Source organism: Colias philodice, chromosome 28 (genome assembly GCF_061535455.1).
Source record: "Colias philodice isolate Cphi_HAF_F1 chromosome 28, ilColPhil1 Martin Lab GWU primary, whole genome shotgun sequence".
Lineage (NCBI taxonomy): Eukaryota > Metazoa > Arthropoda > Insecta > Lepidoptera > Pieridae > Colias > Colias philodice.
Genome location: NC_143113.1, coordinates 146,718 through 169,494, shown reverse-complemented (window position 1 = coordinate 169,494; position 22,777 = coordinate 146,718). Strand labels below are relative to the sequence as shown.

General features: G+C 34.0%; 1 protein-coding gene across 1 annotated transcript; it reads right to left on the bottom strand.

The window, feature by feature from the left end:
* Positions 1–192: 192 nt before the first annotated feature.
* On the bottom strand, positions 193–22,777 carry ergic53 (lectin, mannose binding protein ergic53). Its single transcript, XM_089712422.1, has 12 exons — positions 22,570–22,777; positions 13,783–13,937; positions 13,146–13,318; positions 12,494–12,609; positions 11,903–12,067; positions 4,918–5,030; positions 3,793–3,918; positions 3,329–3,424; positions 2,886–2,971; positions 2,175–2,336; positions 1,244–1,369; positions 193–438 (listed from the first exon to the last, which is right to left on the bottom strand). Exons 1-12 carry the CDS (start codon positions 22,733–22,735, stop codon positions 402–404), a joined length of 1,521 nt encoding a protein of 506 aa, XP_089568548.1. The 5' UTR covers positions 22,736–22,777; the 3' UTR covers positions 193–401.

The following is a 22,777-nucleotide window of genomic DNA, read 5'->3' as shown; positions in this document are numbered from 1 at the left end:
TGAAATATTTTTTCAATAAAATTAAAAAACATACAACTTGCATTTTTTAAAAACATTTTTAAAATTCAAGTTGTATGTTTAATGTTTAAACACAGCAGCTTTTTCCAATTTCTTATTGTCAATTAATAAAGTAATTGATGTTTTCTATTTAAAATAATTGTACTAATAGAAGGTTAATTAAAAAATAATAAACAAGAGTTTTATAATATTTATTATAAGATTTATATTACATCATACAACTAACAAACACAGGACCATACATTATCTTACAAAACGGCAAAACAATAAATTTTCAAGATGTTCCAATTTTTCTTTAATACAATCCAAATTTTTGTGACAAAAAATAACAAAAATATATAAAATCACTCTGTTTACAACCAGCAGTTCTCTCACTCACTCACTTAGAAGAATTTTTTCGCTTGTGCTTCTTTCCTTTCTCTGAAAATAACAAAATATATTTATTAAAACATACAAAAATGTACAAATTTACCTATATCAAAAATTATATTGAGAATAAAGATTTGATTTGTTGTTTGATACTCAATAATAAAATCAGCTAATATCAAATTTACTTCAATTTTTGTAAACTTTATGATATAATTTTTCAAGCTCCAAGACGATAGTTTTTAATAGTCAGCCTGCTCTCAGGAATAGTCCTATTTATTTGCTATTTTATTATTATTTACGTAAGTATTATTTTTGTTGCTAACAAAAAAAGGGAGAAAAGTCGAGTTTTGCGCTTAGACGTACGCATTTATTTATTCAGTGACAATTTGTGTAAATAATAATAAAATAATTGTACTCTGTCGAAGAAAATTGTGATCCGTAATGTGTCCACATTGTTTCTTCGCCGCTTTTTACTTTATAATAAAATTATATTTTATTCAGTAGCGCTTAACCGTTAGCCTAAGTCATGCGTTTGTGAAAAGGATTAAAATTGTAATAAAATAAGGCTTTTTAATTGGAGACCTCGGACCAAGAAGTGCTACTCTACACGTAAAATGCTGCTTACAATGTAACACATATTTTTTGCCTAAGATATCGATGCGAAAATGTTCAAATATGGTTAGGTTCAGTTTACTTATTTAAAACTTTACGTAGGCTAGTAGCTAGGCTCTTATTTTTGTGTACGGATCACAATTATCATTTGATTACAATTTCCAAACGGTTTTTACCGCAACACGTGTACGACAGTTATTATGGAAGTAAAGAAATCAAACATTATAATGATCACAATACTCACTTATACATTTGATACAGGAACAACACGACCAACTGCCCCGCGACCACAGTTAGCAACATGCCGGTCCCCACACAGGACACTGCGGGACAAGACCCCGGGCTGATCGGGGCTTGGGGCGATGATAATCTGGGGACGGAACGAAAAATATATAGAAAATTCCATTTTGGTTCTAGTGGCAAAAATATGTTATGACGTTGAATTTGATATTTTTTGGTTTTATAGCATTCAAATGCTTTATAAATATAAATTTATAAAGAATAGAAAAAATTCGGGTCACGAGTGGCCAAGTTGCTCAAGCATCCGCCCCGGATTGGCGTGAAAGGATGCGGGTTCGAGCCCTGCCTCGTGATCGAATTTTTTATATTCTTTGTAAATTTATACGTAATGACGTTTCAAAAGTTCTTAGAAGAAGTCTAATTGAATAAATAAATGTTTGAGTTTTGAGTGGAAGCATTGCAATGGACTTTAAACCTTACGGCTATGCTGAGGAAAAAAGGTACAAAAAAGGTTCAATTAGGGTTAGTACTATAGATTCTTAACTTTATCGCTATGGAATAAGGTGGTAATTGGAAATGAATGTTCGGACGTTCTTTAACAGACGCAGGCTACAAAAATTGTCCGAAAGAAAACTCTGCCCACGCGTCTATTAGGCAGAGGCAGAAAAACCAACTGAAATGCACTATGAAATAGAAAAAGAATCATCAAATTCATTGTGTTGAAAATGGAAATAATTTTTTTTGTCAGGAAAATACTTCAATTATAAAGAAATATTTGAGGAATAGAAAAAAATTGTTTGCCGATCCACGTCTTTTCCCCGGTAAGGCGAAAGACGCGGGTCAGGTATCCATTTTTTTATATTCTTAGGAAATTTCTCATTTACAATTGAATGCTGTGAAAATAGATAACATGAATTATTTTGTTAAAACCTCACCTCTGAGTAACTCCCGCCAAATTAGCCTTCACACTGTTTACACTATCCCGCAATTCGTTCAGGAACTGCGGGTTGATGGCTGCCCCCCCTCCCCCCGCCGCTACCGCCCCCCCTCCCGCTAGCAACGCGTCTGTTTTGCGGTTCACTTCGATTATGAATGCCCTGGAAGGATAAAATAATTAAGTAAACGTAATAATGTTAAAATGCATTATGGACTATAGTATAAATAATAAGAAATATTGGTAACAGCCTATTTAATATAGATATAAAAAGTACTTTGAATACTCATATGAAATTAAAAAAAAAAGTTTAAGCTGTTTCCGTGAAGTAGCAATAAGACAACACGAGAATTTTATGCAAAAGACGACAAGAAATATGCAAAACACAAATATTCAAATGTTTTAATAACAATATGATCAATATGTGGATTTGGATTGATGCTGAAATACAATATTAGGTAAATCCAATACAAAATATTAAAACGTACTTATAGAACATTTTTAACAAACTGATACTTGATACATCTGATTTAACTTTTACAAGGTTTTATTATAAGCACTTATAATAAATATAATTTACCTACACGTATTATCTTAAGTTTTGTAAAAAGAGAAAAATAACTATTACAATAAATAGTAAGTACATAGTTAACATTTAAAAATTCATTTATTATATTATTATTTTGATGAGAATGAATGAAAAGCGACTCACTTGAGCTCGGATATGGTCTGTATGGTCATCTGGTTGTTGTTCACGAACACGTCCCAGTCGTGTCGGGTTATCGGGAACGCGGGCATCTTTGGGGAAACAATTAAACATAATATATTTCTGTCTTACCACAAAAAACTTTAGACAGGGTTAAACTTTAAGCGCGGGTTCTCTTTAATCTGGTTTTATCGTATTTCACATAGACAACTATTAAAGTGACAGATCCCTGGTTTAAAGTTAGACTGTGTTTAAATTGTTTTGTGGTAAGATATTTAACTATCAAAAAAGAGCGTGTTTGCCGAGCACACGTGTCAGAAGTGAAACTTCTTTGGCAAGATTCAAAAATACCAAAACCGTCGCCTCGGGATCAGATCGTCCTGTGTGTGAAAAATGTCGTGAAATATTTATCTTTTGTATCTTTCTATCTTTATCTATCTTTTCCTCACCTGCACTTGCTGACCGGGCGCTGCCATTGGCTGTCCCTGCGCTTGACTGTACACTGCTGTTAACATCGACAGCGAGTTCATTTGCTTGCCGATCACCTGGAACATGATGCACCGGAAGTGATGAGATTGTAAGGTGGTGATGGTTACAAAATTGTAGTATTGTGTGAATCGGTTGAATAAAATAGATGGGTAAGCTTTAAACGTTTGTATGACCAGCACATTACCTAAACTTTTCGTTGTAATGGGAAATAAAAATAAATTTAGGAATAATATAAAAATAAAATCGACCAAATGCGAGCTGTCTTTTTTTTATAAGTTGTAACTATAAATTTATACTTTTCACAATTATTTCTACCAAATTTCAAGATTCTGTGTTACAATTATCAAGAAATGGTGACAACACAAAAATATCATGAATTTAAAGCGATTTTTTAACTAAGTATATTTATTTCTATTTCACTTACCTCGTCAACTTTCTTATGCAGGTCTCTAGTAACGTCCTGTATATGAGAGAGACTCTGGAAGATCTGCCGCAATTCCCTCTGACCGTCCGACTCGAACCAGTCGTCCATTTCGTCTTTGTCGCGGAGCTAGAATTAAAACCGGGTTTAATTGGGGTTTATTGCCGTTAAAATATTAATAATAATAATTCATTTATTAAGTGTAACATCATTGGTCCACTTGTTAGTAACAATATTCTTATACCTATGTTAGTAACAATACATAAATTTTATTCTAGTCAATATGTCAGTACTTAATTATGAATTATATTCATTTTCATTAGATAAAATATTTTATTCATTAACATTAATCACGAACATAAAAATTAACAAATACAATACTACTAATGATATATTAGAATTTTACGGAAATGTTCTAATATAGGCGAATCTACCTTATCGCACAACACTTTCATATTGTAAGAGAGATTAATTTTATACATAACGTAGTTTTTTCGGGCTTTAATTGCGGTTTTTTTTTCGTTTAAAATGGCGAATGTCGTTAATTTGATGATTTGCTGAAGGTAGTTACTAAAGTAAGAAATGGAGAAAATACTGTTATTGAGAAAATAGGAAAAAAATTGTAATTACGTAGTAACGACAATAAAGTAGATATTAATTGAATAAAAAGCGTAATAATACTCTACCAATTCCAAAAAAATAACCATAAAGAAATGCAATATCTATAAATAAATGTGGGTAGTATGTTAAAACTTTGTAAAACTATATTTTAATAATTCTAACTTTGTAATCGCCTTATAATACTAAAAATCGATTTTTAAAGCCCGGTATGTTCCTTCCTCGATATCTATAAACAAATGTGGGTAGTTGACTTAAACTTTGCAAAGAGTAGAATTAAATTAAAAAAATTGGTTGTCTGTATTTCTGTAAAGTCGGTTTACTGACGATAGTTGAACGTGACAACGTCCGATTGTGCTTCTTTGTCGCTCGTTCCGCGCTCTCGCTCGCACTTCAAGCCTTACATGGAACGCCTCAGAGCGAGGTAACGCCGTATGAGTCATGTTTTTTCGTGCGTGCAACCGGCTCTATCAAATTATAAGACGTTGTCACGTCAAAAAAAATTCTTACCTCTCCGGGATGTTCCTTCCTGTACTCCTCCTTCTGCTGTTCAAGCTTGCGCTGATACTCTTGGTACTCCTGTGATAGCTTCTGTTGGTCATCGTTGCTTATTTGTTGACCTCCTGGTGGTATAAATTTATATATTAATGTGGGACTCTTTTTGATTGTTTTTTTTAAATTATGTGTATTGTTTCAATTATAATGTCATTGATAATTTAATTGATTTCGTATAGCAGATATCTTTGTGTACCATTATTTTAATTATATAAATGATTGGTAATATTTCTGTATTTCGACGCTTCAAAGCACTTTTAAGTTAAGTATAGATGAATAATTACGTATATATGTATTTTCTATGTATCTGGGGGCACGGTAGTGCCCCCGCCAAGACGAGCCAAGCGAAAGCGAAGCGCACGGGCACTACCTACCTTTTCTCGAAGCGCTTCGACGTTTTTTTGAACCCTCATAACTTGGGTTTGGATTATGCTAGATCAACAAAATTTTCGGGATATATTCCGTTCGTTACTACAAGAACTATTGTATAACACAAAAGTAATGAACAGTGAATTAATTTTTCACCTTACGCCGATGTGAATGTAGCGAAATGGCCAAGCCACATATTTTGACTAAGGTGTAGAGTTTGTGAAGTTAGGCCTTGTAGAGTTATAGTAGAGCCATTTTAATAGGCAACATTTGACAGTTCAACAAAATTCAACAATGTAACCTAGTAACGACGACATTGAATAACATGATATTTCGTTTTGTTAGAACTGCACATTTGCTTAACTTTTTTCAAATACGATTACATATTTATAATAATAATGACCGATACAAGTAATTTTAAGATTTCATTTTACTGATAAACCATTCTAAACATAATAAACAATTTCTGAATTAAAGAACTGACGTCGCTACAATTTTGTGTCAATAAACCTTTTTTCTTTTTAAATACCAGAGACGTTACTCTAAAAATCGAAATCTGACATCTAAAATCGAATGCATTGATTACTTCTGAATAAAAATCATCTTATATTAATAAATGTGTTTCAAGTTCGATTGACAAATGTTTCAAGTCAGTATCGATTAATTCACTTTAATCGATGTTTTTAAGCAGGTTACCTCTCTTCAAAGATAAAATTGATAGACGTCAAATGTTGCCTATTAAATTGGCTCAACTATAGGGCGTGTAGTGTTAGAAGCTTGGCTCTACATGAGATCTGATAACTTTTTGACAGTGCGAGTCATATGGGCTCGTCTTGGCAACATTTTACATGAAAATGTTTTTGGTGGGATATTATTATTACATCATTTGTCTTTACAGTGCGTAACTGATACTTATTTGACTGACCGGTTGGCTTGGTTGGTAGTGGCCCTGTCTTCCAAGCCAGAGGTCGTGGGTTCGATTCCCACCCGGAGCAAATATTTGTGTGATGAACATAGATGTTTGCTCTGTGTCTGGGTGTATTTATATAAAAGGTATTTATTTAAAATTATATATTATGTGTCTTTCTAAAACACACAGCGTTGGTGAAGAAAGCTGTCTATGAATCCTATATATCTCTATGAAAAAGGGTCACCTTACCGAATATCGATGGATCTTTCACCTCACTAGCAAGAGCGCGTCCCTAGTATGTCATCTGTCATCGCCAATTTGACATCACCTTTGAAGCGCTGTCATCTGCCTCTGCCGGCATAGCGTTTATGAATTCGTGCGCAGTAACATCGCGCAGAATATAATTAGTATTTATCTCTAGTAAAAGTGATCAGATTAAGTTACTTTTACCTGAATAAAACACATAAAGCGTTAAATTTTAGTAGTAATTGGTTTAGGAACGGAATTAGTTCCAATATGAAACACAAAAGACCACGTTGTCGGAAGAAAATTCGAAAACCGGTGCTTTGGTATGTATAATAGTGGCGGGAACTCTTTTTCGTCCTCGGAGGACGAGAGAAGCAATGGTTCGTCACTGCCCAAGAGACCGGGAGACGAGAAATTCCGTAAGTACAATCAGACTTGTCATAACATGTCCGGACTCGTGCATAGAATTCCATGCAACACGTGGCATACATATTTTCACAGTATTTGACACAAATACATCAATATTTAGATGTAGGTAATTAATAATAAAACACAATGCATGCCTATAGTGAGATCGCTATATTATCATCGGGTTTATTTATCATACACAGGCACATTGGTTACTGTGTCAAGTATTGCTTTTAACCAGAATTGTGAGATATCGTTAGGCTACCTAGGTAGAAGGTACTTAGGTTTATGGAATCGACCGTGATCCCCTATGACTAACGAGCCCCAGCAGCAGGTAGTGAGGTATCTCAATCACTTTGACCATTCAATTGTAACTACCTCAACAAAAGTGAGTACCTACTACTTAGTGCCCACTACTACACAATTAGTTCAAAACAATTAAGAGGTACTTATATTTTAGATAGGTACAAAACCTGTCTATCACAATATTCTAAAGAGAAGAAATTATTAATTAACTATTATAATATAATTTACATATCTATCATGTATCAAACATGTCACATATAGATTTTACATTACTTAAGATATGATATAGAATGTATAATGTGAACAACGGTCTCACACAATTTTCAGTATGAGGTACTGATTACTACAAGTTGAGATTACCTAGTTTATGGTAAATAATTCTTAACATAAAGAGCGTGTTTTCATAGTCAATTGATACCAGAATAAGCTTTGATTCTATGGGTACTTATTTGAATAAGTATTGAAAAATCATAAGAAATAGACATTGCATATTAGGAGATGTAGATATGTTTATATACGTTATCATCATCAAGGACCCATATTTACCATATCCCCGAACAGTGAATGATATCATTCTTGCTTATAATGTTACCGATGATAATGATGTTTATCTAGTTCCTTTCTTACTTAAGTGAAAGAGCTTGCCTTAAAATTAACACTCAGGCGTGATAAAATTTTTATAATATCAACAGTAAAGTAACCAAAATCTTGGTATTTTTTATTTGTATCTTCTACAAAAATATGTACTGAAAATATGTACAAGGCGTCCTTAGCCATGATTAGCTTAGTATGGTTATGCTGAAAGAACTGAGTGTCCAGAAAGACACAGAAAAATATATGCCATACTTACATTCAGATATGCTTCTGGCAATAAGAGCTGATGGCTCCGCCAGGTTGATATTCAATCTGAGACACCTAAACACCTAGGTATTAACCAGGTAATTTTGATACATATCACAGGTTATAACGGTAATTAAATTTTTACAAAGCCAGGATTGGCTTGTAAAATTAGACATCATTGGTAACAGTAATGAGATTCTTCCAAGGCCAGGATTGGCTTGTACAATCAGGCATCATTGGCCTATTTTCTGCCTGCATATTGCAGCCATTTCAAATGGTCGCGGAGACCCTACAAGCTAGAGGTGCCCTCTTTCTGTTTTATTTAAGCTATTAAGTTTGGTCTATTGAGACCGTTACAAAATTAACTTCACAGGTCTTGTAGACTGTGAGGATTTTGGAAAAGCTTGATTGGCACTACAGCCACATAAAGTCCATTGCCTTCTGGTTTAGTTGGACAATTATCTTTTGGGTCTACCATGACTAATCCAATTTAACTTCACAGGTCGCGGAGACCATGGAGGTTTTGGTAAAGCCTGATGGGCAGAACTATTCCAATTCAACTTCACAGGTCGCGAAGACCATGGAGATATTGGTAAAGCTTGGTTGGCACTCCAATCACAAAAAGGGCCACAGCCCTCTGATTTAGTTAGACTATCAGGATTATTCTAATAATTTAACTTCACAGGTCTCGGAGACCATGGAGATTTTAGTAAAGCCACAGAATGAGCCACAGCCTTCTAGTTAGACAATTATCTTTTTGTCTACAAGGATTGTTCCAATTAACTTTACAGGTCCCGGAGACCATAGAGATTTTGGGAAAGCAGGTTTGGCACATCAATTACAAAATGTACATTGTAAACCTGGATACTTGTGCCTCATGTGTGATAGTATAGAAATGTCTGTGTTATTGCTAGTCCCAAAGGCTTCAAAGATAGAGCATACTGTGGTAGTCATTAAGAGGACCATGTCTTGCACTAAATAAGAGTTGCAGACAGTTCTAGACATCTAACACTGAGAGGACTGTACAGTTGTCGCCTCCAGGTATTTCTCTAGAGTTTCGCGCACAGCAGACCAAGAGAGAAAGGCTTTCCCTCTACATGCTACACAAGACTTACGAGCTGTGGAAAAGACAACATACACAGAAATGTCATAGTCTTTGTAAAAGAACAAGTTTGTCACTTCCTAACTACAGATACCGCGGATGCGGGCTGAGTAGGACATCTGAACAGTACTTACCTGTCAGAGAAATGGAGAGGGAAGCAGGGGACTTGGCCTTAGAATTTCTGACTTATATGTAGTGTACCATAGGTATGCAATAAAAATGCTTCTGAGTAGATTGAAAGGGGCGCACATCCTGTAGCCCAAGCAACCAATCAGACTTTGGTCGCCCACATACAAAGGTTGCTAACTCTCTTAGCCCTCACAACTGAGTAACTGTACCTAGATGAGAAGTTGAGAATAACTCTTGGCACGCTTCCAGAACACCTAAATGGCTTTTGATTTAGATTGCTTCTCAAGAAATCTACCTGTACCGGAGTGGCTTCTCCTACCTTGTGCAACAGGAAATATATTTCGGAGGCTCCTGATATGGTCCATTCCGCTATCCAAAGAGGTGCTTTAGTGCCAGGGCATATTTGCCAAAGCCTGCTTCGAATTATGCGACATCTGCAGTCGTTGATGGAGCTGACGCCTAGGCTGAATATTCCCTTCCAAGGATAATCCTCCAAGTGTACTAGCGCACCTCGCACCCCGGGACCCGGGCAGATACATAGCACCCAAGGGTGGCTTATGGTTAATATAATAAATAATAATAATATACGGGCATTTCTCCGCAACTCGATGTCAAGCGCCTAAAGATGGCTTATGGTTATTGACTATTATGGTTATACATATATGGTTATTGACCCGGAAGTCAGGAGCACTCAGACCATTGGTGAATGGCCTTACCCCCCAACTGCTCAGTCAGAAAAGGGGGGGGGGAGAAAAAAGCCCATTATAGAGCAAAGGAGAAAGAGCAGTTAGGTAGTGGTGCCCCTCCACAGTGCCAACATATGATCCTCCAAGCAGGAGGTGACTTTCATAATGCAAAAAAAAAAAAAAAAAGAAGAATGCATGTAATCTAGTACACAGAGATTCTATTTAGCTAATTAAATTAAATTAATTAATTTTAATTAGCCTAGGTCTATCATAAGCAAGCTGACCCTATTCTCTCAGGAGCTCTTATGCTATTACTGGGGTCAGGCCGAGAAGCTCATGACATGAACATGACTTCTGAAGATCTCAAAATAGAGTTTTTTATCGCAGCAAAATAAGATTATAACCTGACCTGAATTTGGATATAAAATGGATACAACAACATATTATCCATCAGGGGTCGGTTGTGAGGACAACCAGACACATAAATATGCCCAGTGACCCATGTGGAAAGGTTGGTTCAAGTAACAAAGGACTGATTTTCAGTCTTAAAAGTAGATAATTGATTCTTATCTATAGAGGGGCGGACCCTTTAAGCTTGCAACACAAACCTTTATGTCTGGCTAGATAAGGTCCTTCCAGATCTTAAAGACAGTAGCAACCCTGTCCAGCAGTGGCTTCAAGAAGGTGGTAAGGGCACCAACCTGTTGAGGCAATGGAAGGACCATACAGTCCTTTATAAAGTTTTACTGTCAATCAGTCAATTTAGCCAGTGCCAGTGAGTCTGGTTTACTTTAAGGTAACCTTAAACTGTTTAATTAATTATTTAATTAATTGTAATTGATTTAAGATCCAAGTAATGATCAATGTGTAACAAACATGCTTAAAGCTTAAGGTACAGTTGTGTTAACATTGGTATTATAGTTATTTTATATACAGATGTTATTTACTGTAGTATTTAGCCTTAGAGGCTCCATTGTTTATCCTTGATGACATTGATCTTCCTTTGAGTGATAATTTTTAAAATGTTATTTTTATCTTATTATTTGAACTTTGATTTGGTTCAAAGATACAGAGAAATAATAAATCAGTTCTTAGGTTCTAAGACTTAGTTCATTAGTATTGGCTTATGATTATCTGAGGAGAATAATTTAAAATTTAGAGGATATATGGTTAGTTCTTACATGAAAGAAAAACAATTTTTGTTGTTGCTACATAACCCCCTTGTATTGTTTTTAGAATTTAAAATATAACTTTATTTTACAATACAAGAGGTTCATTTAACATTCTGAAAGGAATGAAATTTAAGTTGTTAATACTCTTAGGTATTACAATATTAACAAGATAATTTATTTTCAACATAGCGTTTGTATGTCTTTCTTCACCAGCAGATATCAAACACATCTTCACCAACGCTGTGTGTTTTAGAAAGACACATAATATTGATGTTTTGCATTAAAACAAAACATGTATTATGTGTCGAATAAAACACACAGCGTTGCAGTTTACTGCTTGCTGATGAAGATGCTATGCCGGCAGAGGCAGATGACAGCGCTTCAAAGGTGATGTCAAATTGGCGATGACAGATGACATACTAGGGACGCGCTCTTGCTAGTGAGGTGAAAGATCCATCGATATTCGGTAAGGTGACCCTTTTTCATAGAGATATATAGGATTCATAGACAGCTTTCTTCACCAACGCTGTGTGTTTTATTCGACACATAATACATGTTTTGTTTTAATGCAAAACATCAATAATATGTATATTTATCAGCCATCTGGTTTCCATAACACAAGCGAAAGCTTAGTATGGGATCAGATCGTGCTGTGTGTGAAACTTGTCCTGAAATATTTATTTATTTATATCAGTATGTATGTTTGCATGTGCCTATATATGTGTTTGTGTGTGTGTGTGTGTGTGTGTGTGTGTGTATGTGTGTCACTCACCGGTCTGCTGGTCGCTGTGCAGCGAGCTGGTCAGCAAGTGTATCACGTCATGATCGTCCGCCAGCCCGCCGGTCGCGGCTGACAGACCGAAGTATCCCCCGCGCGGTAACACCACGTTCTCCGCGCGGAAACATAACTCGTAGTCCGCCTCGTTGTTTGTCAGACCTGTGGTTTATAATACATTTGCAGAAACTTGAAAATTGAAGATCATTGACACAATGCTTCATTTTTTTTGTTCGTACATATGGATAATTTATATTTAAAATATTTAAGTAAACTTTGGATTCCCATAATTATATCATGATCATAATATTATAGATTAAGGGCCGATTTTTCAATGCTTGGATAAAACTTATCCGTCCAATAAAGTATTACACGATAATATTAAAATGTCACAAACTGTCAAATACGGGCAATTAGAATACGTTTTTAAAATGGTAGTTTTATACATTATTTGACGAATAAGTTTTATCCAAGCATTGAAAAATCGGCCCTTAAGAATATATTTACAACATACAAAGTTCATTATCATATTTATGTGTAGAGCAAATGAAACATTTCACGTCACGACACACGTATGACATAACTCACCATTATGGAAGTACACGGTGAGCGTGTTCTGATAGTACTCGATCCTGGCGCGAGTCGGGAACGGCTTGTTACGGAAGTCTCGTAGACACCCTGATAGGAGTTGGGTTGAACCGTCACTGTAATAAACAGGATACAGTTATTAAACTGTATGTCTTTTCAATAGATAATAAGTGAAGTCCCGTGTCCCCTAGTGGGGTAAGGGGCAGATGCATAATCCATCTGTTTCACTGATCGATTTTCTTTAGGGACAAGTAGGTGATCAGCCTTCTGTGTCCTGCCAGACCGAGACATTTTTTTTTCTTCGTCTCCACCGGGAATCGAACCCAGGACCCCTCGGTTCTACGCTCATGCGTCAACCACTGTACCAAGGAGGCAGTCATAGATAGATAATACATGTTTAAAAAACCTTATTGTCTAGCTGTAAGATCAACAGGAAGATAACAAGTACTTCGAATCGATACTACACGTTTAAGAAAAGAACCTGTATAAAAAAAGATCTATGACGTTGTTTAATTTGCAAGTGACTGGTAAGTACATAGATATTTCCATACAGCACATACATATTTCTCTTATTACACCTTTAATTCAAAATTCATATATGATTATTAAAATGGCAACCCTACAAACCACCCACAAAAAGTGTCTCCCTCACCTCTTATGGTCAAAGTTCTTCGTGCCATCATTGATCATGGCCATGATGTACGGGTTGTTATGCTTGTTGTCATTGTCGAACGAGTCGAAGATAACTCCCAGACCGTTCCAGCGGTCTGACGAACCGAACACGTCTCCCGTGTAGTCACCACGCTGGCTTGTGTACCAGAACGCCTGGGAGACAAGTTATATTGTAAGTTAATAATATAGTAATAAGGAATGAAATTGATTGATGGTGCAGTGAAGATGTTTCTTGTAAAACATAGTTATAAAATAGAGATATGTCAACATAAAATACCAAAGTGATAATTTTAAATTTACACAATCTCTTTTGTTCGGTTTTTGTTTATGGTCACGTTAGCACATATAGCTGCATATTTAGACTTTCTTTTTTTTACTGTTTCATATAATAATAACTTTAGTTTTAAGCACACTTTATCACAATTATATCAAAATTTCCGTATAGATTGGAAAAGTAAACGTCTGGCATAACCAGAACCATCTTTTTCACCGTCCTAGGTAAGTATGCACATTCTCTTCTCCAAAAAAGGCTGTTATCCTTTGCCTCATATAAATTAAAATCATTTAATTATTGTTTATGCCGATACATAATCACTTTTTTTTAAAAAGCTACTTACCAAACCATCAGCACCTATCCTTCCTCTACCCGTGATCTTGAACATCACATCCACCTCCCACCAGTCGAAGTTGATCGGCTGCTTCGTCCATATCGCACCCTTTTGACTGCGCAGTGACGGTGCGAGTCGGACGCTTTCGCCGGACGCTATTGCGTCTGTAAAGTAAAACATAACATGTTAGTACCAGACTTAGCAGACCTTTTATATTATCGCGTGCAGAACGGCTATAGTGTTTACCACATTTTTAATAACTGTTTATAAACGTTGAACAGTTGTAGCAAACAAGAAAAAATTTTAAAATTTATTTTAGTAGGTAATCCATACAAATTGATAATTTTAATACTTTTAAGCTATAATATAGTATTGAAAATAAGTTCATTGTAGGCTCATTTCTAGGGAGTGGGGTATATTATAGATAGTAAGTACTTATGTATAACAAATCGATAAATTATCATTTTAATATAATTAAATTCTCTTTAGTTTGTTGAATGTCTCGTCTTGTTTATTCAGATGTTTGTAAATTTTTCGAAAACAGAAATGCAAAAAATTTTTCATTGAAAATGAATACACATACGATATAATAGATATTCGCCTGTTTAAATACCTATATTAACATATTATTAACACAAAACTTATATGTTTATATCGATTATTTTCATTATTTTATGACTAATAAGTTTAATGTCGTGTCTCAAGCTTTTTTTCCGACACAAAGTAGGCTATATTCTTCTAATAATCACATTGAAATCTTCGGAAAATACATTTTTTTATGAAAACTGGTCAAGCCGTTTCTTAAGAAGTTTAATTTTCACATCCTATTTTTATAGTTATCAAAATGTAATTAATCATCCGCACATAATTTTTATTCAAATAAAACTTGACCCTATTAAATAAATATCACCGGCAGACGCAAACCGCATCAAAGCCGGGTCAGCCAACACCAACTGACACTTGACAGATAAACAAACATTATCGCTAAAGTATCTCTCAATTCAGTGGCTATACACTTTTCGATGATAATAATCTACACAGCAATAGTAGATGATAAGATTAGAATTTTTTTTTGTAAATGTTAAATATAATTTAATAAAATAATGTTATTATACAGGGTGTCCCACTATTGGTATACTAAGCGCGAAGGAACTTGTAGTTTTACATACACTGATCACGTAAAAAATACTTTAAAAAAAAATTACGTCCAAAATTTTTTGCTAAATTTTTCCTGAAAATCCATGTTTTCTTCTCTAGCTTCGCGCAGCCGGCATATACCGCTTCTCTAATATGAGCATTTTATCTATTGAAAACATAATCTTAGACGATAGCTCACGTGCTGGTGGCAAAGTTGGGCGGCTCGCTTGTTATGGGTGTACACATAGAGTTTTAAGAATTCATCTATTTGAAAAAAAAATGCGTCTGGAATTTTTTAATTATTTTTTACGTACTCAGCGTATGCAAAACTATAACCTCCTTTGAGCTTAGTATACCAACAGTGGGACACCCTGTATACTGTATTTAATGGTTGTGATTATCTCTGGTAGATTATTATTATATACTGTATTTAATGGTTGTGATTATCTCTGGTAGATTAACAATATTTTATTAAGAAATTACTCATTGAATAATACTAGCCGTCCGCCCCGGTACTGCCCGGGTTAATCCGGAATTAAAAAAAAAGGTAGGTAGTCTACGTCACGAATTATGTAGCTAAATTTAAGTAAGAACTTGTAATAAATTTTGAATTCGGTCCAGTAGTTTCGGCGATTATTATATTAACTAAAAAAATCTACTGTATGTTTGTTTGTTACTGGTTCACTCAAAAACTGCTGAACCGATTTTTATGAAATTTAGATAGAGGGTAACCTGGATTAACACGTAGGATTATTATTCCTTTGACTACGCGGGTGAAGCTGCGGGCGAAAAGCTAGTAAAAGAATACCTAAGTACTTACATTTATAAATAACTAGATTTCCGCCCGCGGCTTCGCCCGCGTTTTCAAAGGAAAACCCGCATAGTTCCCGTTCCCGTGGGATTTCCGGGATAAAACCTATCCCATGTGTTAATCCAAGTTACCCTCTATATGTGTGTGCTAAATTTCATTGTAATTGGTTCAGTAGTTTTTACGTGAAAGAGTAACAAACATCCATACATCGATACTTACAAACTTTCGCCTTTATAATAGTATTAAGATTAAGTCTCTCATAATATTGCCCAATATAAATTTATACAAAATTTTATTTTAAAATGTTTGTTCGGGCTGATCTCGAAATCGAGTAGAGATTTTAGCGCGTCTTGTTAGCTAAATACCGCACAGTAGGTAAACTAATTTTAACAAACTAATTAGAAAAAGAGTAACTTAATCTAGGTACCTAGGTACTCTTATCGTGATCATATTAATTTGGTCATAAAAACCTCACCTACCTACCACAGACAACGTCATGGGCGTCAGCTAGTCATAATGTACAACAGTACAAGCAATTCACATAACTGCAAAGCATTAATCTCACGTTTCCGTAACAATACATGGCAGGATACATGACGCCTCTTCGCGTGTATGTTGCAGTCACTTCTTGTAAATAAATCTATTGTTTTACTACAACAAAACTTTTTAAGCTATTGTGGACACACTCGGAGGTGTGGCCAATTATTTTTTGTATAGTAAAAAATGCGTACTTGTAAAATAATTTTTGATGTAATTTTACTTGCATTTTAGGTATAAAATACATATGTTGCAAAAAAATGCAGAGATCCAATAAGATTTGTAAAATATTAAAATAACTAGCGACCCGCCCCGGCTTCGCACGGGTGCAATGCTGATACTAAATACACTACAGAAAAACTTTTAACGTTGTATATAAAAACATAGCGGCCCGGCCGGCCGGTACCGCCGCAAACGGTACGCCCCGCAATTTTTAAATCTGTAATATCTTCGAAAATATTCACTTAAATCATACGGTGTAAAGGGCTATATAGATCTATATTAAATGAACAATGTATTCAAGGTATTTAATTGGTTAAGGATTAATGCTGTATTGGTTAAAATCGCTTCGAAAATTAGATATTATTTGTCGTAAAAAGTAAATGACAAAAAAAAGTTATTGTGGGTTATCCATAAGAGATAGACTCTGGGAAGTGAGGTTTTTTGAAAATGAGGCATCTATCCCGGTGCGGCATCTATCCCACTTTTACCCTATATTTTGTATTCGACTACAACGAATAGTGGAATACAAGAAATCAATATTTCTCAAATTTAAAACTGAACTCATTTCACAATTTTAGAACAGGTTAATTCGTATGTATGCAGTTTTAAATCGACATTAGAAGCTTTTCCTCAAGATGGTGATGGCACTCAGGAACTCCCTGGACGTGTTATAACGCCCAGTATTACAAATTTTTCCTAAAATAGAGCAACGAATGTATTTTCGCATAGCAACGGAGGGGAACTCGTGGGGGGTCAAGTGACGCGTCACGCGGGCCACTTACCACAAACATGCTTAGTTTGTGGTACCGAGCGCGAAAGAAAGTCATCGTGTTTTTAGTAAAGTTACTATGTTAACTAACGTAATTTAATACTTAAGTACATATTCTATATTGGTGTGCTCAAACTGTTAATCTACATTTAATTTAGATTATTATATTTTGATACTCAGTAATGTAGAATTTAAATCACATTCATTCATGTTTTCTTCAGATTTTAAGATTTTCTTATCAGAGTGTTCAATTTTAATGTAAGTAGTTAAATTTTATAAGAGACAATAATTAAGAATTGTCACGTATTTTTTTTAAACGACGAATGACGAAAAACGACCTAATCGCGGACGAAGTCGCGGGCAACAGCTAGTTATACATATAAAGACTTTGTTTTATACTATGTAGTGACTTTAGTGGTCACTAGGCATACATTGTATTTAACAGATAATAATATACAGTAATATAACATTATAGCCCCGTTAGCATTTGTACGAGCGTATTTTTTGCAACGCTCGCCACACATCGACCTCAAACTTTTTGCTTGCCTGTCTTGAACGTGTGTTTCTACACTCAAACTCAATTAGGTTTCATTTGGAAGTGCTTTTTAATCGTCATCATTACTATCAACCATTTACCCTCGGTTCAGAAATCAGAACGAATATTTGTAAAGCTTGTTTCTTTGTTTTTTAGGAATTAAATTTGCCTAACCTTTATAAAATAATAAAAAATGTGTGCGTGTACGTTACGCGTTACGTTACGCGTGACATTTTTCCGTTACGCTCCATCTTTTTCTTATCCCTACCACGCGTGATTCGACGTATTTCTGTAATGTTGCATTTAAGGCTGGTTGCAGAGCTAGACCGACCATCAGTGCGTACGTCAGTCGCGCTTGTCATATGTATGGAAATTCATAAAACCGTTCATAGCTAGACCGACCATACGCACGCGTATTGTCATGCGCATTAGTGTCATAGTCATACAATTGTTGATGCGTATCGTCAGGACCGACGGTACGCACTGACGGTCGGTCAAGCTCTGCAACCAGCCTTATAGTAAATTATTTTTAAAAAAATAAGGTCATGAAGAAGTTTCACTTCTTACGTGCGTACTCTAGTACACGCATACATTTTTTATTCTATGTACCTAAGTCGCAAAGTTAAAAGATCGTCATTCTGAATTAAAAAATGTTGAGTACTAAATACTGTGCTTAAAAATCATAAACACTATTTCAACGACCTATAAAAGTACAAGCCACATAAATAATCATACAACATTAAAAATACACATAAATCGGCTATCAATATGTAAGTCAAGATTTTCAAAGGTATATTTATTGGTCTAAACTATATCTTGTAGAGGTCACTTTATCGGAGCGGTGCATCGGTGCATGCCGCGTATTTACTTACGATACCACAAACGTAAATATTATGTTACGATTCATGACCCGGCGGTGTAATTAAAGGAGATGAGATATCATGTTATCTTTGCATGAAAAGTTATATAAACATAGCATACATGTATTCTTAATTAATATTTTACCCGATTACTAAAGAAGGAACTAAGGAAGGCTATGTATTTCGAGTGTATGTATGTGTGTATTTGGCACGCCCTGCAGTCCAAACCGCTGGGCGGAATTTAATTTATGAGGTGTCGTTGTAGTTATTCAACAGGATTTTTTTTTTAATTGAAAAGTTACTTTTCCGAAAAGGATTTTGTATATTTACTATAATATATCTAATGTTCAAACTAGGACTAAAACTGTACATAATATTATAATGTCCGAGAAAGACACAACAACCTATTATTACCTTAATATAAACTCAAACTCAAACATTTATTTATTTAATTAGACTTCTTTTAGAAGCAAGTTTGAATCGTCATTACATATTTTTAACATTTACCACCGATTCGGAAAGCAGTATCTACGGAGAAGAACCGACGAGAAACCCATAGTTGCTCTTTTAAATCATGTCAGTATTACAACATATAATATAAAATTGCAACAACATATACTTTAGCATTTAGTATCAACTAAAAATTAGGCTATCAGTTGGCAGACTGAGCGAAAAAAAAATTATTTAAATGTTGAGCCATGTTGCTGTTTAGAACATTTAAAATAATTTTTAAAATCATATAGATTCGTTTTAAATGCTTTTATTACATTTACAAAAAAAAACATATTATTTTGATTATTGACGCGTGCCTAAAACCAATATTAATAAACATAGTTACAATAAAATAAATTTATCAATTAGTATTTAAAAACACAACTTTGCAAAATTTTCCACAACGCATGCATCTTGGCTGCTAAATTTTAAATGTTATAAGAAATTCATTTAAAAATGTCACAATTTACATATTTATAATGTTTATTTTTCTTTATTCTAATACAAAATGTAGTTTTAAATTTACATAAGTGCCGTAATATGTATCTAATTTCAATACAAGTCTTATTATTTTACGTCTCTATATGTGATGCCGATTATTGCATAAGAATAATTTTATTCTTGTCCAATAAAATGTTTGTTGGTAATCTTACAGCACCACATAAACAGCATTGCTTATGGTAGATCGCGAAAATAAAATGTACCTATCCATAGACTTAAAAAAATCCCTTTATTTAAAGACCATATTATTTGCTTTGTGTGGACTTATACAATTATTTTCTATACTTACCATGCAGTCAAAAAATATTAAATGAGATATTTAATCTTATTTCTTACTAGAGTATCCTGTCAACTTATAAAACACTAGATTTCCGCCCGCGGCTTCGCCCGCGTTTTCAAAGGAAAACCCGCATAGTTCCCCTTTCCGTGGGATTTCCGGGATAAAACCTACCCTATGTGTTAATCCAAGTTACCTTCTATATGTGTGCTAAATTTCATTGTAATCGGTTCAGTAGTTTTTACGTGAAAGAGTAACAAACATCCATACAAACTTTCGCCTTTATAATACATATTAATTACATATTAATTTTTCTCATCCAATAGTAAATTATTTTTCTTTATTTTTTGATGTTACAAAAGGTTGCGCTTTTAAAAGGCATTTTTAATAATACATCTTTCGAGTGTAGTGTGATTAAATATATCCAATTTCCTTCCTCTATATTGAAGAGACAAAAATCGCAAACTGATGCATAACGCAACTCAACGGTTACAAATCAAAATGATTTGATAAGGCACTCACTTGCTACAATCAAAAATCAACCTTATATTAAGACAGTAGGGTATAAATTAATGTAAGACATAACACAAAGGTTATTAAAAGTTGTTGAAAACATTCATTTTATTACTTTTAAATGTGTAACTATCACCTTAATGCGACTTGTGAATACATTTTAGAATGAATATAAAATTTCAGTTTGTCTGTATATCTATACCTATACTAGTAAGATAGAGATGAAGGGTCTGCTTGAATGCACTAATGTCTGGAATAATTGTGCTGATTTCGATAATTCTTTCCTCATTGAACATGTATGTGACTCCTGAGTGCTAAAGGCAATGTTTTAAAAATTTGTCTGTATGTCTGCTTACTTCAGGGCATCTCGGAAATGGATATTCATTTAATAATTAACAAGTAATAATATTTTATAAGGAAAACTTGGCTTAAAATTGGCGAACAAAAATATTTTTTTAATGTAAGCAAAACAACCAATATCTAGTTTTTTAAATACCGTGTAAAGAATAAATTATTGCAATTACTTTTGTCATGGTTCACTTATATTTAATATTGTTTTTATTATATTTAAAAGTTATTGTGAAAATTGTCATATTAATAAAAGTATGTTTGTATCTCCCATTTAAACAAGTCAAATACATATATTTTCATGTAAAATTGTACACAATATTATTTTTACAACAATACAAATACAATAATGTATTAGCTAGTTCAGACTGGTGAAAGCTAATATCTGCTAAAAGTAAAATTCACAATGACTTACAAAAATTTGCTTTGTTTAATAAAATATTTAATATATTTTTAAGAATATTAAATAATGTTGTATGTAATTATCTTTTTCACTTCACTTCTTATGCTTGTCTAATTAAATTTATTTTTATTTTAAACTAGCTGCGCCTCGCAATTTCACGTTGCTCCGTTCCTGTTGGTCTTCGCGTAATGATATATATAGCCTACCTCGATAAATGGGCTATCTAACAACGAAACAATTTCTCAAATTGGACCAGTAGTTCCTGAGATTAGCACGTTCAAACAAACAAACTTTTCAGATTCATAATATTAGTATAAAGTCGTATGTATATTAATAAGAGGTAGGTAGTATAATAAGAGGTAGATAAAATGCTTTCGCCTTTTCTAAAGACAAGAAGTCAAATGACTTATTAAAAATGTATCATTTTTTAAATCTTGATAACATAATGTTACATTTTATTGTTATGATAATGTCATATAATGTTCATAAATTAATAAAGTGTGCCGTTTATCTTATCATTTGGAATATTATTTGAATATTTTTAATGTATATAAGTAAGCTACTCAACTTACTTAATTTACAACCCTGATAATTGATAAAAAAAAACATGAAATTTTCCTTTTAATCCATCAGTCCCGGTATCACAGACACAATAGAAAATCTATTGTGTCTCGCCCCGATCGGGCCGCTCGGTGGGCGATGGGTTAAAAATATAATATTTTGTGATAATATTTTACATTTTTTAAGAAAATTATGTATTTTTCTGATAGACAGTGAAAGTCTTAGGTAAAGTCGTAGTAAAGTCTCTAGAAGCTATCAATAAAAAATTGTACTCAAACCAAAAGCAACACATGGAACTGAATAAAAATTCTGCAATTTCCGCCAAAAAAATTCATCCACAAATTTAGTCTAATTGACTAGATACCCAAAAAGGCTATTAATTATCATCTACCATGAATATGTATTATTACCTATACCTAAAAATCGCTGCCATTTATAGTAATTTAAATTCTAGATACTGTAATAAAATTTAGCAACATTTATAATGAGACGAGTTAATATTTTAATTCATGAAAACGATAAAACGCATTCCAAAAAACTTGAATCCACGATCTTTGCCGTCGTGGAAGCGCAAACAAGATTTGACACGTATCTCTTTTCTTTGTCACGCATATGCGAAATACAATACATCCATCCCTTTCCAATTTGACAGATTCTTCTGACGTGTCTTTGTCAGATGTGATGTACCGTAACAACAAGCCATGTAATTAATAAAAACGCCCTATTTTATGTGAAAAACATATTTTACTACCTAAAGAAATATTCAGATAATAAGCCAATACACTAAAATAGCCGAAAAAGTATTGATAATGTACAGAAAATGTACTTACTTCCTCCATACTCCCAAAACGGCACCGAACCATCTTTTTGCGCTAAGTACGGCGGCTTGAACGAATATTTATATTCAAATCGTCTATGTACTGATTGCTGTGTACTCGTATTCACTAAAATACACAAAACTGAACACAATAACAAGTTTATACTAAACGAAGACATCGTTACCACGGAGCTCTCGACATGAACACGGACAGCTCAAGA